At 35.6% G+C, this 17,376-nt stretch overlaps 1 protein-coding gene across 3 annotated transcripts in view; it reads right to left on the bottom strand.

Annotated features, from left to right (window-relative positions):
* Positions 1-6,475: 6,475 nt before the first annotated feature.
* CHL1 (cell adhesion molecule L1-like) overlaps positions 6,476-17,376 on the bottom strand; it is a 215,521-nt gene continuing 204,620 nt past the window's right edge. For all 3 annotated transcript variants that reach the window (XM_011937220.1, XM_011937222.1, XM_011937221.1), the window contains 3 exons: positions 16,857-16,988; positions 14,251-14,323; positions 6,476-10,421 (listed from right to left, as the gene is read on the bottom strand). In XM_011937220.1, coding sequence (XP_011792610.1) covers positions 10,205-10,421; positions 14,251-14,323; positions 16,857-16,988 — 422 coding nt within the window. In that variant the 3' untranslated portion in view covers positions 6,476-10,204. The remainder of the gene's footprint in view (positions 10,422-14,250; positions 14,324-16,856; positions 16,989-17,376) is intronic.

The following is a 17,376-nucleotide window of genomic DNA, read 5'->3' as shown; positions in this document are numbered from 1 at the left end:
CTGCTAGGGAGATAAAGAAAAGGCAGCTAGAAGTAGAGTGGGAACTGAGTCATTAAAGGATTTTAGAAAGTCCTGTGTTGCTTATCCCATTGCAAAGGGACTACCTGCCCAGACTGGGAAAGAATCATGAGCAAATGTGAGACTGTTCTGCCACAGAGACAAAACAGATCCCAAAGAAGTTTTCCAACCATTTTATGGCTTCTCAAGTCTTTTAAAATTAGTTGTTTTGTTGGCTCAATTTATTAAAAAATTGAATACAATAGAACACTAAGCAAATTTTCCTAGACCAGTGTTACTTGGGATAAAAAATAAAATTGCTTTGCCAGATATTAAAATCCATGGGATGTTACAAACCCAGGAAATGCAAATACACTGTGCATGTGCTGTAACTCCCTATCCCTATGTCCAGGGCAATCATCACTGTGTTGTGGATTTTAGTTCACAAATCTTGAAGGAAGTATGCCATAACTTTTTTTTTTTCATTCTGAAAGTTAATTTGCTACTTCTTTAAAAAGAGTATTCAAATAATTAATGGAACATTCTTATATTTTGGAGTTATTGTCATTCTTTCTGAATTTTCCTTTGTTTAACTGATTATGTTCAAATCCATGCACTGTAGTAGGCCAATGTTTCTCAAGGTGTGATTCCTAGATCGACAGCAATTTTTTTAACTTGCAAAGTCTTGGGCCCCACCTCAAATCTACAAAACTAACAGCTCTGAGGCTGGGGCCCACCAATCTGCCTTAACAAGCCATTCAGGTGGTGTGGGTGCCCACTGGACTTTGAGGATATTAATATGGATGGTAGCCAATTACATAGAATTATTTAATTTTTATGTATTAAAGTTAAAGTTCAACTCAATTTTGAAATTAAGGCTTTATTTACAATATACGTCAACTCAGATTTCATCTGGTGCCCTTTCTTGGCAAGATACAGAGCTTATTTCAGATAGAGCCTTATCCTTTACTGTAGGATTATCAGCATGACCATAACTACACTTTCTCAGTTGACAACTTTATAAAAATGTTTAATTAACATGCCATAATGTGTGATTAGCATTTTGCATGTGACGGATACTGTTCTAAAGCATTTACATATTTGAACTCATTTTTATAATCATGACTTCACAGGTTTTAGTACTACTATTGTGTTTATGCATGTATATCAGGCAATATTTTAGCACAGTAAATGAGGTATTCATGTGCATTAAAGAAAAAGGTAAGAAATATCGATTCGTTTAGAAATAGGTAATATAAATAATTCAGACATTATTTCCATCTCTTTCTACCAGGATTTAAAATGTTAAACTAGAAAACTGTTTTTGAAGTCCTAAGTATTATAACAAGATTATTTTATCATACTTTGTTAACATTTGAAAAACATTGACCCCTTCTAAATTAGAAAAAAAAAACCTATATAATTTACAAAACTTACATCAAAGAAAGTCAATAATGACTATAATAAGGCCACAATTTAGAAGTGGAAGAAGAAGTGTAAACTAAGTAATACATACATAATACATGCTAAAGCTTGAAAACTGCCTTCGAGGAGAAAATATACTGACTGTAGGATGCTTTCTGTATGGCACAGTTTATATTACTTTGAAACACTTCCATCTAGTGGTTGAGACTTTTAACTGCATCTTTAATTAAAACATTATGCTTTTTATTATTACTATTATTATAAATTAATAAAATAATTAATCGAAAAAGCACGTGTTGGCAATTTTAAATTTTATTTTAAAACATAGTTGATACTCATACTCTATGCAGAAATTTACATTTTTTATAATATGACCATTTTTCCTATGAAATTATAGTCATAGATTATGAACATTTTAATTCGTTATAATTATTCAAATGCATACTGTACTGCAGTCAACTTCATTGTAAGATACTGACATTTAGCAAAGAAAAATTTTTGTACTGATTCTTATAACTGGAATTACTGATTTGCATGTCACGTAATTGTTTTATAAAACATTAATAATGACTTCCTTTCCCTAAAAGGACAACAGAAAGGGCTTGGCATCAGCTGTAAAAGAAAAGCCTATTTTTTTTGTCAGTTTGATCAGTCCTGTTGTGAGCAGCTTTATGTGTTTATGCACTATATAAGAGTTTTTGGTGGAGGCAACTGTATATTCTAAATATATGAATATTTTTAAAACCTGGAGCCAATATGTTTTGATAAGAAGGTTAATTTGTTTTTTTCTTATTATGATTTCTTGTATTTTTTCATTTAGTGCTTTAATTCATTCATTTACCTAACAAATTTAGCATCTGTTATATTCTGGAGCCAATTCTAGGTATGCAAGCAATGAACAAGACAAAGTTATTCTCAGAGAGCTTAAAGTGTAATGACAACAGGGAAGAAAAAAACTAAGAATATAAATTCATGTAGTAATGATTGCTATGAAGAAATTAAAGGGAATAACATCATAGAGCCTGGCTATTTTAGAGTTGGTAATTAGAAATGTCTTCTCTGAAGTAGTGACCTTTAAACACAGATTTAAATGATAATAAGCAAGTTCATACAAAATTTGGGGAAATATTCCAGGCAGAAAGAACAGCAATTGCAAATGTCGTGGGCAAGAAAAAGTTTTGGTGGGCTCCAGAAATATACGGAAGGGCAGTGTGGCACAAGCTTTGCTTTGGTAGAATTTATGAGCCAAGGTCATAAGGCAGGCAGAGCTAGCTAGTACACAGCCATCTGGTTAGACATTTGGGATTATGGCTAAATTTACTGAGAAATCACTAATATAATCTAACTTATATTTATAAATTTCCCTGATATTGTTTCATAGGTTGGAGAAAGGGACAAGAATGAAGGAAGCCCAGTGACATGAAAAAGATTCCTTTGGCTTATCTTAGGATGGTAGCAATGGCTATGGAGAAAAATGAATAGATTTAAACTGTATTTTGGAGTTAGCACTGTAGGAGACAATGGGTTTGTTGTAGGACAATGAAGGAAAGAGTGAATTAAAGAATGATCCTAAAGCTTTTGGCTTGAGTTACTAGGTGGATGGTAGAGTCATTTATTAAGAAGAAAAACAAGGGGTAAGAACAGTTTGTGGGGTACAAATAGAGACTTCTTTCATGCAGCTGGACTGACATTTTCTCAAATGCATTAATTATTTGGAATATCCCTCCTTGTGACATTTATTATTTTATTTAGTAAATATTTAATAAATGCCCAGCAGATACAAGACATCCTGCTAGGCAGATGGTATTTCCAGTGAAAATGAAGGTGCATCTCCTGCCCTCATAAAACTTTTAGGTTAATAGGATAAATAGAGATGGTAATCAATAGCCATGTAATAAAAGTAAAACTTCAACAGTGGTTCATGCTAGAAATCAAAAGTACATAACACCATGACATATTAAAATAAGATGATTTCACCTAGTTATGGATGTTTTCCCTGGAGAAATGATATTGAACTTGAAAGCAGATCAGTGGTTTTGTGAAGGAGAGGTAAGAAATTTCAAGGTTTCTCAGGACAGGAAGCAATTAGAAAATACCTGGAACTGATAAAAGACACACCTTAGCCTGGATTCCTGAACAGCAGAGCCTGCAGGAATCAGTACATGGGCTACTCATTGATTAGGGAGTGCAATCCTAGGTACCAGGCATGAGGCAAAAGGGAGCATGAGACAAGGAATCAGGGAGAACCAATAGAAGATACATTATTGAGTTGGCTACTGTTGAATGCAAACGATTGCTGTGTCCCGTGGGACCATTTGCTATAAGAGAGGAGGGAGGGGACACAGGACAAGAGAGAAGACAGGCATTTATCTACTAGTTCCATTCTCCCATTGGATAAATGTTTGGCCCACAAGGTGTTAACCCTTCCATGCTTCCAGATTGAGCATGAATAGGCACCAGGCAGTCTCACAGGATCTCATACCATAGTGCAAAGATGCATCATGAACACTGCAGCTAGTTGCAAGCTGACTTGCAGTTAGTCAGCTTTGGTCCATGCAGAACTGTTAATTCCAGCAGTGGCTGATATAAGATAGATGAGCCTTACAGAATCTGAAGCATGCAGAAGGCTCGTTTGATACAATCACCAGGACTGGAATGGAGAAAGGAAAAAAAAGAACCAGAAAATAAGGGACTTGGAAGCTAAGTAGGGATCTGACCATGCAGGACATTGCAAGCCAATTATAGATTTTTGTTTTTATCTTAGAAGAAATGGAAAGCTATTTGTCGTTTTTGTTCAAAGTAAGGAAGCAGCATGAACAGAATTGCGCTTCATAAATCACCCTGCCTGAATAGTGGAGAAGAGATATGAGTGCGGCCAGTTGACACAGAAAGATCACTCAGCATAAAAGCGGTCCCAGTACAGACAAGTGGGCAGATCCAGGAGACACATAGGAGAAAATATCAACAGAATTTTGTGATGGATTGAGCACAGAGGTTGAAAGAGAAAGCTCAAGTATGAAGGACAATGTCTAGGTTTTTGTCTTGAGTGGTTGGATGGATTACTGCTGTCATTCACTGAACAGCACAGCGGGGCAAAAACAGGTTTGGAAAGTGGAAATTATGCATTTGCTTGTGAAACATTGAGTTTGAAATAGCCTACAGACATCAGAGGGATGTCAAGTAAAATGTCACATATAAAAGCCTCAGATCTGAGGAGAGAACTGGGCTAAAAATGACTTGAAGTCATCTGTCTACCCATGGCAATCAAAGTCTTAAATGGACCAGATACCTTAGGAAAGCAGTAGAGTGGGAAAGAGGCCTGAGGTTGAGTCTGCAAAAAACTCCAGCGCCCAACAAGTTTTCATGCCATATTCTCCTAAGGATTTTCAATGCAGCAAATGTATCCATTTACTTATGTTTGCCAACATTCCCAAAATAATTTTGTCAAACATAATGTTTTCCACAGAATCAGTGATGCAAGATAACTATTTTGGGAACAATCTATATAGATGATCACTTTGGAAAATATTTCATGATTCAGTGTGTTATAAGTAGACCAATCAATGAAACATTTTTTCCACCTGTTAAAAGAATTTACGCATTTCAGTTGCAGTGCAATATATTATTTCTTTCAGGTAATGTGGGAATTTCCATATTTTATCCTTTCTTTACTCATGTATATATATGCTATTGCATCACACTGTAAGTGATGTGAGGATGATAAAAACCCTCATATTAACACATGCTAAAATCCTAAAACAAGGCCCTTGAAACGTTATCGTGCATATGTTTATCTGACTTAACATCTGATTTATCTTGGTGATAAGGGTTCTCCATAAGTGGGATGCCAAGAGTCCAGAGACATATGGCTTAAAAATTCTATGTTGTGTTTTACAGGGAAACAAATGAGAATAGCAAAAGAAGAGAGATGTCCTACCATAGATTCTGGTATTTGATGAGGAAATACAAATATCAACTTAAAAATGTTTAGTGCAGTTGTTTTTGAAGCCACTTCTAATAAAAAGCTTCTGTTCTTTTTCAGTTTGCCAAAAGAGTGAGTGGAATATAATGAAATGCGTGACATTCATTTAAAAATAACTGGCTTATTTGAATTACTTCTTTTTAGGTTGTACACATTCAACTGGTTATACAGTAAAGCATTGATTGTTTTCCTCTATCATATGTCTTGATCACATATCTTAAAGCCAAGGTGTTTGTAAGCATGATCAGTAAGTCAGCATTAAGTTGAAACTCACCTTTCTTCAGTATTTCTAAGAAAAGGTGGAGGAGCGAGGGCATGAAAAAATGTACTATTAATGGTATAATGAATTAGGGTTTTGGAGTCAAACATCCCTGGGTTCAATTTTTAGTTCTAGCCCATGCTGGTGACACTCATTAAGTTAGTTAACCTCCCAGTCCCCTAATTTAACAAACCAGAGAATATGGTTCGAGGATTAAATGTGGTATTCTATGTAAAGTGCTTGGTATAGATAATTTCTTTTTTAATTTTTTTGCAGAGACGAGGTCTCACTATGTTGCACAGGCTGGTCTTGAACTCTTTGCATTAAGTGATCCACCCAACTCATACTCTCAAAGAGCAACGATTTCAGTAAGTCTCCATGTCTGGTCAATAAAACAGTTTTAAAAACAACAATTTTAGGTAGATTGTCCACTGAGCCAAACTGGGTAACCCAATTCTAAGAGACCATGTCAAAATTATCTAATAGCCTCACTGAAAATATAGCATACTGGGCATTTTCTTGGAAGGTGACATTTCGACATTTTTATTAAGAATAACCAGATAAATATACATTCATCTTAAATTTATATTTATCATAAGTATAAATTTTATTGGAATATTCTGTTTTATAGATGTTGGTGATATTGTATATTTAGAAAGTAATTGAAATCAAAATATTTTATTTATATCTTATTTATACTTTATTAAATTATATTTCATTTATAGATATTCCAGGATCAGAGGCAACCGAAGTAGTTAAGATTAATATGTAAATTCTGATTCTTCTTAACTGTGTAGAACAGAATACAAACATTTCTGGATTACATGAAGTTGAACTTTTATTTGGAAAGTTGAATTTCATGTATAATGAAAATATTTTCAAACCATACAGTCATAAGCATAATACGAACACCACCTACAATACAAACATGTTTTAATAAAGTTCTACTATGAATATTAATCCAAGCCAAAAGAAAAAGGTAATCAGGTGAACCCGTTCTACATACCTTTCATCTCTTTTGATGATATAATCGAACAATTTAAGGTACAAAACAAAGAAAGCTTTGGCTCGACCCTACTTATTTCACTATAGGAACACTAGGATATATATATACTACCACAGGTAACAAACCCAATCCCATTATAATCAATTTAACATTGTTACAAGAATCATATCTTAATGGTATGTAAACATATTTAGGATTTCAATTGGCAATTATGTTTTAAATGCTTAGAAAAGCACACCAACATTTCTCATTATTTTCCTCTCTTTAGCTTATCTCTTCCATGAGTATAAAATAGGAAAAAATATTATTTGAGACTTCCAGCGTAATTCCATTGTGCTCTACATTTTTACAAACGTGGGTGCATCTAAAATATCAATGCCTTTATACCAATAGAATAAAACCACCAAATTCGCATTTTTCTTATAAATACGCATGCAAAATTAGTGGAAAACACTTTTGTATAGCAAAGACCCTGCTTAATTTTCTTCTGATTAATAATTTTCAATGGCATGTACAAATCATACTGCTCACAGAACAGTAGATTTATTTTCTGTAGATTTGTTTTTCTATAAAAATATATTTATGTGTTCACAGGAAAAAAGTTGAGTTGGTATGTGGGGGGTGACTTTTAGATACATAATTAGTTAAAGGTTTGCTTATGAAGTTAAAAGGCATCTTAGCTTTTACCATTTTCAAATTTTTCTTCATAAAAAAGAACACCCTGTGACAAAGATAAGGTAACTGAGATTATTTATTAGCACTTTAGAGTTGAGAGTTTGAAATAAAAAGGTTAAGCAACCTGCCTAATGTTTATGTACAAAATGAGTGCTGGAACCAGGAAGAGAATTTGGATTTTCCCAACCCTTGGACAGTTCTCTAGGAACTCATGCCTACCAACCATTCTTGAGACTATATACAATCAGTTACATTAAATAATATTGGAAGTAGACTAGAGAAAGTTAGTGTAAAGCCAGTAAAGAACAAAGTTCTAAATATTGGCTGTTGCCTTATTACTAGTGGGCGTTTTGCAAACAAGCCTCACCGATTTATAATTACCATTGCACATCATGGACTCTGTTACTCATTTTCTGAGGGAAAAATCATGAAATCCATTTTAACCTACTTGGATTTATTTTATTTGAAAGTATTCTGATTCATAAAATATATGAATCATATAATTTCACAATTAAAATCAGGGTCAATCGTAGACCTATTTCTTTTGTGCTGAAGAGTCCCAGTAGTAGCCCAATAGTATTGAGGAAAGGTAATAATGATAGGAAAACATAGTCATCATACAATCGCCTTTTTCATATCCATAAGTTTTAGCCACTCAGAAGATCTGAGTAGGAACAATCTTGATTTTCAGGCAGCTAAAGGGGAACACGAAGTGTAGGAAGAGCTAATATTTCAGTATTTGTTTTATCTTCTGACTTAAAGGGTATTAAATTCCTAAATATTTTTGACATTATTTCTAACCTGCATGACTCTCTTTAAAAACCACATTTTGACTGATGACAAAGAAGAGGAGATAGAATAAGATAGAATAGTATGAGAACTAAACTTAAACATCACAACCTTGCCCTCCTCAGTAGCTGAGCACGACAGTTTTCTCCCAGATAAATCAAAACATGATGGCTGTTCCTCCAGAAAATTGGCACCTTAGAAATCAGATGAGGATGGAGCTCGAGTTGCACTGATGGATGTCTACATCCTCACATTTACACGGGGTAGGGACCACGATGCCTTCCCCCTTTGAAATGCTTACTCCCAGGACTGTGGTGAAATCCTGAGCCCATAAACTGTAGTTTTAAATAAGACATTCTTTTCCTGTCTATGCCTTCTGGAGGACACGTGAGGTTCAAAAGGACAAGTAGATATTCCATGCGCATTCCTGCGCTGACTATTGTAAATACCCCAAATGTTGGTATCCATGAAATATAAGGGGTTACATAAATCCAACTTGAGGATGTAACTGTATACCAATAATCACAACTCAAAAACTAAAGTAAAATAAATCAATTTCATTAAACAGTAGTGAAGTATTTCAGGATAAGGTTAAAAAATGTTTCCGTAAAATGTCAAGTCTAGTGCTGAACTTGACTGACATGTATGCATCATCCTCCATATTGTTTTTAAAACATGTGTTCATGGACAATTTTAAAAGGACTGGAGCACAAATGCCAGAAAATAAATTCCCTGAATTTGTACTGACTTTGACAGAAGGAGAATATAGGGGAAACAGATTATCACCACAAAGATGTTTAAAATACCATACACGCAAACATATGTGTAGTAATTTCTATGTAAATAGTTTTTCTTTTGAGGAACTGGGGTAGATGTACATTCAACAGTAAAAACCTATTTTGAAAAATATGAAAACATTTCCCTCAATATTTATATGATATTTTATTTTGAAACTGTTGAAAGAAAACCATATAAGAACAAAATCCAAATGCTTTATACAAAGTCTTCAGCTTTGGAACCTCATGTTATTAGTTGTAGCTCTGGAATGATGATAAACAGTATCTTACTAATATATTCTAACTGTACAAACATGCCTGTTAATGTTCCTTTTCTCCCTTCAAAATAAAACACATCTATATTTTAAATTGTGTAAATATTAACATAATATGTACAATGTATTCATGAAATATATGCAAGCATACCATTACATAAACAAGAAAAAAGGTAAAAGCAGTCAATTTAGAAATGAAGATATTAAGTAGATGTAGCTATTAGAATCCAGAACAATGGGCACTTTCTGCCTGTTCTTGTATGAAACAGCCTTCTGACCACTGCTTCCATGCAGTTGAATTTAGTCCAAGAAAAAACAAAAAAACAAAAAAACACAGACACAGAAAGTGATGCTCGTGGATGTCATAACTGACAGAAATTTTAAAAATGTTGAAACTGAAAAACTTATACTTCTGTTTAAATATGATCATCTCTGGGCAAATAGGAGCTCAATAAATACTAGTTGATTGTTCACCTAAGACTTTTGCTACTACAATTTAAATAATAAATTTAGACTGTATATATTCAATGAAATGTTTTAATAAGACATTCATATTCCTTTTTACATTTTAAATAACCAGTTTGCTTATGGTCTTTTAACCTGTAGTGAAGCAAAGTCACCAAGCCAGTTCTCAGAGACTGTATACCAATGTGCATACGGAGAAAACCCCACAAGGTAGCAACATCTATGCAAGCACACTGAATAGTAAAATCAGGCAAATATGGACTATACTGAATGGGGACTTTGGATTTATTTGAGGTGTATCTAAATACAGGATTTGTTTTGTGTTTTGCATTTCGAGCACCTGAAAACAACAAAAGCAAAACATAGGCCTGAAGTGCTTGGCATTTTATATTTTGAAGGCAGTGCTACTTTTTTCAACATAATTGCAGGATGTTGACTTCTGGATGAAATCTTCGGTCAACATGTTTCTATTCCTATATGAAAGTTCTTGCTCCCTTGAACAGATAAATATGGAAGGTTGGGGTGAACCAGTAGCGTTGGTTACACATATTGTGTTTATGCCCGAAGTGGAAAAGTTGCTGTAGAACTTCCATTGCTTTCAACAGATCCCTTCTCCTTAGATCCTGCATAGGCACCAATAAATGATCCATCTTCATTGAATAGAGCATGATCTCCCTCTCCATATTCGACTAAGCTGTCAGCACTTTCAGTAGGCTGCATATCCCTATTAAGGGACCGAAGGCTTCCTTTGAGAGGTTTTTCATCACTGTCACTGGAAAACAAACAAACAAAACATAGTTCAACAAAATCTAATATTCATATTCATGTAAAGAAACACATTCATAAGTGCTAAAAGGTTTTATAATGTTCAGGACATTCATAATAGCATTGAAGACAGATACTAAAGCCCACATGATACTACCACACATGTTTACCAAGTTTGCAAAGTCTGTAAACACATGTTTACAAAGTCATAAGCAATTTCCACCAAACAATCTTTCATTATTCAAAACACTTCTGCTTCTCTTTAAATTGACAGCTCAGCTTCTGTAGGACATGTGGGATTCAACCTGTTGATGCCCATAGTGGCTGCTATGGTCTAAATATCTGTGTCCTCCCAAGCTTCCTATGTTAAAACCTGATAACCAATGTGAGAGTGTTAGAGGTGGAGTCTTTTGGAAGTGATTAGGCCAAAAGGGTGGAGTCCTAGTGAATGATATTAGTGCCCTTAGAGAAGAGGCCCCAGAGAGCTGCCCTACCCCTTCCACGATGTGAGGACACAAAGAGAAGGCGCCATCTGTCACCCAGAAAGTGAGCCTTCACCAGACACTGAAAATGCTGGCACTTTGCTCTTAGGCTTCCCTGAATCCAGAACTGTGAGAAACAAGTTTCTGTTCTTTTATAAGCCACTCAGTTTATGGTATTTTGTTATAGTAGCCCCTAATGGACTCAGACAGAGAACAAATGCAATTTCCTTTGCTTTCATGACCTTTTGGAGCTCCTGGCCTCCAAGTCTTGATCTTCTGTTTTTACTTCTGATCCTTTTGATTCTCTTATATCCTTCCAAAAAGTTCTCTTTTAAAAATCAATCATATTCTGTTTTTGAAACCAAATAACTTTCTTTAATATAGTTAACAGTTCAAGCTTGTTATAGTTTAAGATAGAGAGAAATGGCTGATATTTTAAGAACATAAATAAGTATACTATATTTATGGTAGGTGTTTTATTCATGAAAAGAAGTAAATCCATTAGTAAAATGCTTATCAAATGGTATGATCTTCAAATTTTGGATCAAGATTTTTTAAAATACCAATTAGTATTACATTATGAAGCTATACACCATATAAAATGATTTTATCAAATTTCATCAATGAAGCATTTGGAAAAAACATAATTTAGATGTATATATCATTTTATAATTTGTGGTATTGGTCAGTGCTATTCAATAAGTACGTCAGGTTTCTAGGAATAAAACAGGATGACACTTCTCTGCCTACTCTATGTTATATGCCACCATGGAATTTTCTTCGGTTTAAAAAAAAAGTGAGCAAAGGTGACATGTGTCTCTTCCAAGTGGAAGATTAAAAGCCAGTGCTCAGTTTGTTACATTCTGTTTTCCCTGCTGTGGTGACCCTGGATTCTCATCCACCAGCCAGTGCTCCTAAGTGACTAAGATGAAAAGGGCAATCTCTGTGGGATACATAACTTGAGAAAGAAAATGCTTTTGGAGTTGTTTTGACAGCAGCATAACACATGCTCCCCTGACTGATACGATAATTGGCTCTCGAATTAGGATATTGCAGTTACAAAAACAAATCAAGAAAGAAAATGAGGCATTGGCTGAGGAATCAGGAAACAAAGAGCAAAGAAAAATAACAAAAGGGATGAATATCGGAAGCTAGAAGCATGAAGACTTACGTTATGCAGGGCACCTCTTATAAAAGTGCCTCCTGGGATAATGTGGAAAGTAGACAATTATCCTGATAAATGTGTAGTTTGGGGGAAAGAGGTTGGAAAACACATCAACTACTATAAACGGATGTCATAGGAAATAATGCACAGGAAGATGTTAGCTATCTTTATAAAGAAGCAGCAGGGTATGGGGAAATGGGTTTTCAGACAAGGCATTGCAAGGCATTGTTTTTGTTTTCTTGCCTGTAAAACTGAGCTAATACTGTCTTTCAAAAGTAGTTTTTTGTTTGTTTGTTTTTGTTTTTGTTTTTTTATTGAGATGGAGTCTCACTATGTTGCCCAGGCTGGAATGCAGTGGCACAGTCTCGGCTCACTGCAACCTCCGCCTCCTGAGTTCAAGCAATTCTCCTGCCTCAACTTCTGAAAAGTTGTTGCAGGTCCTCAATGATCACTGCCTCATGGAATCTGTACCTTGTATAATCTTCTTCCTTTGAGTTGTGGGCTAAACTTATTGATTTGCTCCTATAGAATACAACAGAAGTGATGGGAAGTCACTTCCAATATCAGGTTACAAAAGGACTGTGGCTTCCCACTTGGGTGCTCTGTCTTGCTCCCTGGCTCACACATTCTGAAGGAAGCCAGCTGCCATGTTGTGAATGGCCCCATGGAGATATCCATGTGATATGGAGTTAGGAATGACTTCTGGCCTGTGAAGAGCTGAAGCCCTTAGTTCAACAGTCTGTATGGAACTATATCCTGCCAAAAGCACTATGAGTGGCCTAGGAATGGCTTGTGCTCTGGCTGAAACTTTAGATGAAACCATAGCCCTGGTCAAAACCTTCCTGCAACCTCATGAGAGGTCCTGAGCCCGAAGCACCCATCTAAGCCATGTCTGGATTCCTGAATTATGAGGACATGGAAATAATAAATGTTTATTGTTTTAAGCTGTTAAGTATTGGTGGTTATTGTTATGAGGCAACTGCTAACTAACAACAGTAAGGAGCACAATTTGCAAAGTTCTAAAATTCTTTCTTTCTTTTTCTTTTTCTCTCTTTCTTTCTTTCTCTTTACTGTTCTTTATTCTAGAAAGAACTTAAAGTCATTTATTAAGAAACATAAAAATGTAAAAAGGGTATTGACTAAGTAGAATACAGAAAAATAAGTATAGCACAAAGTGGAGGTACAGGTAATCTCAAATGTCTAACAATGAGCTAATGAAAATGCTCCACATCCCTGGCTAGAGTGATGAATCCAGAGATGAGAGAAAGAGGATCAACCAGATTTCTTCTTTGATATAAACTCTGGTTTCCCATGTGCTAAGATCGATATAAACCTGGAACTTACAATGTGTCTGTTGGCTGAAATATACAGGGGACCTGAAAAAAAAAGATGCCATTCCAACCAAAAAGAGCTAAGAAGTTAAGAGAGTAGTAGAAAGGGTAAGATGGAGAGAGATAACAGGAGAAAGAGACAATTTAACACGTCCCCAAAAGATTCCTACCTAGCTCAGAGCAGACTTCTTGCCATTCCTCCCTTGCCCGACATGCCCTCACTCATTTTGTCATCCTCTGTCCAGTGGTTAACAGTAACACAATCCTTTTTATCCTTTAAGGCTTAGCTTATCTCTTAGGGATGGTCCTTTCTCCAAAATCCTACCTGGGCAGAAATAGTTGCTCTCTTTTGTGCTCTTTTATTCTATTTAATTCATTACAGTCATTTGCATATATAAGACATTTTTATCTGCTGATTAGGTTCATCTAGAGGGCAGGGTTTGTAACTTACTTACCTTGGCAGGTGCAACACTGTAGGTATACAGATATATGTGTGTGGATGCAAACTGCATCCAACCTGAGTTCAAAATGGCCATGCTAAAGATATTTTAGCTACCCCAAATAGATATTCAACCTAAATAAGAATAATGTCTTTGTGTTAGGCACACAGCTTCAAGAAAAGTATCCTAACCAATACTTCTGCCTGGACTGTAATTCTTTATACACCGTCACCACACAGACAGAAATTTGGTTGCTAGCACTTACATGGGCCCTATTTGTACAAAGCGTTCTTTATAGGGTCATTACATTATGGTTCTGTAAACTTTTTGTTAAGAATAAACACCTTTTTGTTCATTTGAGCTTTCAACATGATGAATACGTGTTTCGATACATTTTAAAACAGAACCTCAAGTTTACCTGTATTCACCAAAGGTTTCATCTTTTACTGACTGAATTTCTGGGTCTGGATGCAAATCTTCCTTTTCTTTAACTAAAAAAGAGAAAAAAGGTGGGGAAACTAATACAGTGACTGTTTAAAATACACTTTTACCAGTGCTGTGGAATAGTGAATAGTCAATAAGAACAGCATTGCTCAAATGTTTTGATACCAGTGAGCCAATATTTTTTTCTGGCTATACCTGTAGTCCATCTGTTACTTCTTTGTTTAAACAAAAAATAGAGGGGATTTTGGGAAGTTCTACTTTTTTGTCATCACACCTGCAGCATGCTGCATATTTTCACGTGACTACTCAATATTATGTGAACAAGAAGGCTTATTGGAAGAGCCCAAGTTAACTTGATTTCTCAGTGAAGACCAAATTACTAAATATTTATTTTACTATCTGGACTTTTTGAAGACGTCATAGGCACCTATTAGATCTGTGTCATTAAATTAAATTGAATTTAAAAAGTCAATCAAGGCTGGATGTGGTGGCTCATGCCTGTAATCCCAGCACTTTGGGAGGCCAAGGCGGGCAGAACACTTGATACCAGGAGTTTGAAACCAGCCTGGACAACAAAGCAAGACCCTGTCTCTGTTAAAAACATGGAAATTAGCCAGGCGTGGTAGCGTGCACCTGTGGTCCCAGCTACATGATGGGCTGAAGTGGTAGGATCACTTGAACCTGGGAGGCAGAGGTTGCAGAGAGCTGAGATAGTGCCACTGCACTCCAGCCTGGTCGACGGAACAAGATCATGTCTCAAAAAAAAGAAAAACAAAAAAAAAGGTCAATCATTTGGTTGTTATGCATCACTCTTACTCAAAATTGTTGCAACAATCTGAATATTCAGGTCTCCACTGACATTTTCCCTTTTTTGTTTCGTTTTGTTTTGTTTCGAGACAAAGTCTCACTCGGTCACCCAGGCTGGAGTGCAGTGGCATGATCTCTGCTCACTGCAACCTCTGCCTCCCGGGTTCAAGGGATTCTCATGCCTCAGCCTCCCGAGTAGCTAGGATTACAGATAGCTGCCACCACGCCCGGCTAATTTTTGTATTAGTAGAATATAAGACCAAAAGCTCTTATTCCCTTTACTTAAAAAAAGAAAAAAAACAAAACAAAAAACCGCAAATACAAATTGTTCTTTATGGAACTTTTTACGACTACATGCAGAGACCTAGTAGATTCTCTTAGCTGCTCTGCAATATGAAATGCTGACTTTTTTTTTTTTTTTCTTTTCAGGGCATGATTTGAAGAAACATCTTTAGAATCTGGTTAGCACACAATTCACAAATGATTATTTGTTGGGGATAAGGAGAATGCTATAACTCTTTAACATTTCCCATTAATTACTCAGAACAATTATTAGTCATTGTGAACCTAATTCATAATCATTCAGTCTTCAGAGAAAAAAGTGAAATGCATAACTCCATAAATTATGCATGTCATTTTACAAAAACCTAGAAATTATGCTCTCAATATTTCTTTGTAGATGATGGGTTCCCACTAAATATTTGCTAGATAAATCCTAAGCCAATAATGAACTTCTCATAAATCTGAACATCATGAAATAAATAGCAGTGTAATCTAAATCTTTGTCGCTATATAAAAGCATCACAAATACTAAGCAATACTAGTAATAACCATCATCTTCATACAATATGTATATCTGAAAAAGACAAAACAATTCAGAAGTTGAATGAAATTAAAGGCAAACATCTTATTACCAACTATGATGGTTTTCATGGATACCTTATGTATCATTAATTCATGAGGCAGTGTGTCTAATACATGCCATGGTAATAAGAAACACATTCCTAATAATGATTAACACCAATAAAGTTGGCCAGTGGAGCCAGTAATATTAGAATGCATTAGTGCAAAAAACACGAGTCGTGTATGTCATGTATAGAGAGAGGCGTGCTATGGATGGGTCACTTCAAACACCAAAGCATATATGTGACTTAGTAATATGTCTCTCAATGGCTCTGATCTTTCACAGATAGACGATAGAAGTTTGGAAGTGTTATCAACCTTGTTAGAGCTTTTTTTTTTCTTTTTTTGAGATGGAGTTCTTGCTCTTATCTCCCAGGCTGAAGTAGTACAGTGGTACGATCTCGGCTCACTGCCACTTCCACCTCCCGGGTTCAAGTGATTCTCCTGCCTCAGCCTCCCGAGTAGCTGGGATTACAGGCAGCCTCCACCATGCCCGGCTCATTTTTGTATGTTTAGTAAGAGACGGGGTTTCATCATGTTGGCCAGGATAGTCTGGATCTCCTGACCTCGTGATCCGTCCACCTCGGCCTCCCAAAGTGCTAGGATTACAGGCATGAGCCACCACACCTGGCAGTTAGAGCCCATTTTAAGTGCTAGAAACTAGAACTATCTGGAAATAATACTCTAGACCATACATACTTTTTTTGGTTAATTTAGCAATATGTTTTTCCTCTCAGTGCATTGTACATCTAATTTGCTAAAATAAATTTGACTTGAATGTGTATTTTAAAAAAAAAGGATGTCTCTGAAGAATGCTTCCCAGAAAATGCTATTTAATAAGTTGAAAATCACATTAAAAAACAAATTTACCTGAGTACTTTCCACCTCTGTTTCTCTTCACAAAGCAAACAGTTAACAATACTAGTGTGAGAAGAGCAATTGCACACATCAGTCCAATAAACCAGCCTTGAGTGGAGATGTCATCATATAAACCAGCATATTCTGTTGTAGAAAGAGAAGTCACAACATTGTACACTAGAAACAGTCTTGTATCCTGTAACACTGGGGAAAATTAGACATCATTTTTAAGCATACCAAATAGTATCAATTTTTTTAATGACCCCAGAAGGAATCCAATGTGAAGGACACGTTAATGGGAGAATACTGATAAATCTTTCCTTCTTTATTTAAAAAGGGACTTCTTTGAGTTGTATTTGATTCTGAAGATGAAAAACCAAAGAAGGATAGTGAAGGCAGAAGTTAAACTCAGAAGCAGCAAGGAGCAAGCAAAAAGCGCAAGCTGCCTTGGTTAGAAGCAGATGACCATGGAGCCTGGTGGTTTTGTTTTGTTTTGCTTTTTCTTTTTAGTTTGTGTTATTAACATGTGTTA

This window comes from Colobus angolensis, unplaced genomic scaffold, assembly GCF_000951035.1.
Source record: "Colobus angolensis palliatus isolate OR3802 unplaced genomic scaffold, Cang.pa_1.0 Scaffold160, whole genome shotgun sequence".
Classification (NCBI taxonomy): Eukaryota; Metazoa; Chordata; class Mammalia; order Primates; family Cercopithecidae; genus Colobus; species Colobus angolensis.
The sequence above is the reverse complement of the archived record's forward strand: the minus strand, read 5'-3'. Positions and strand labels throughout refer to the sequence as shown.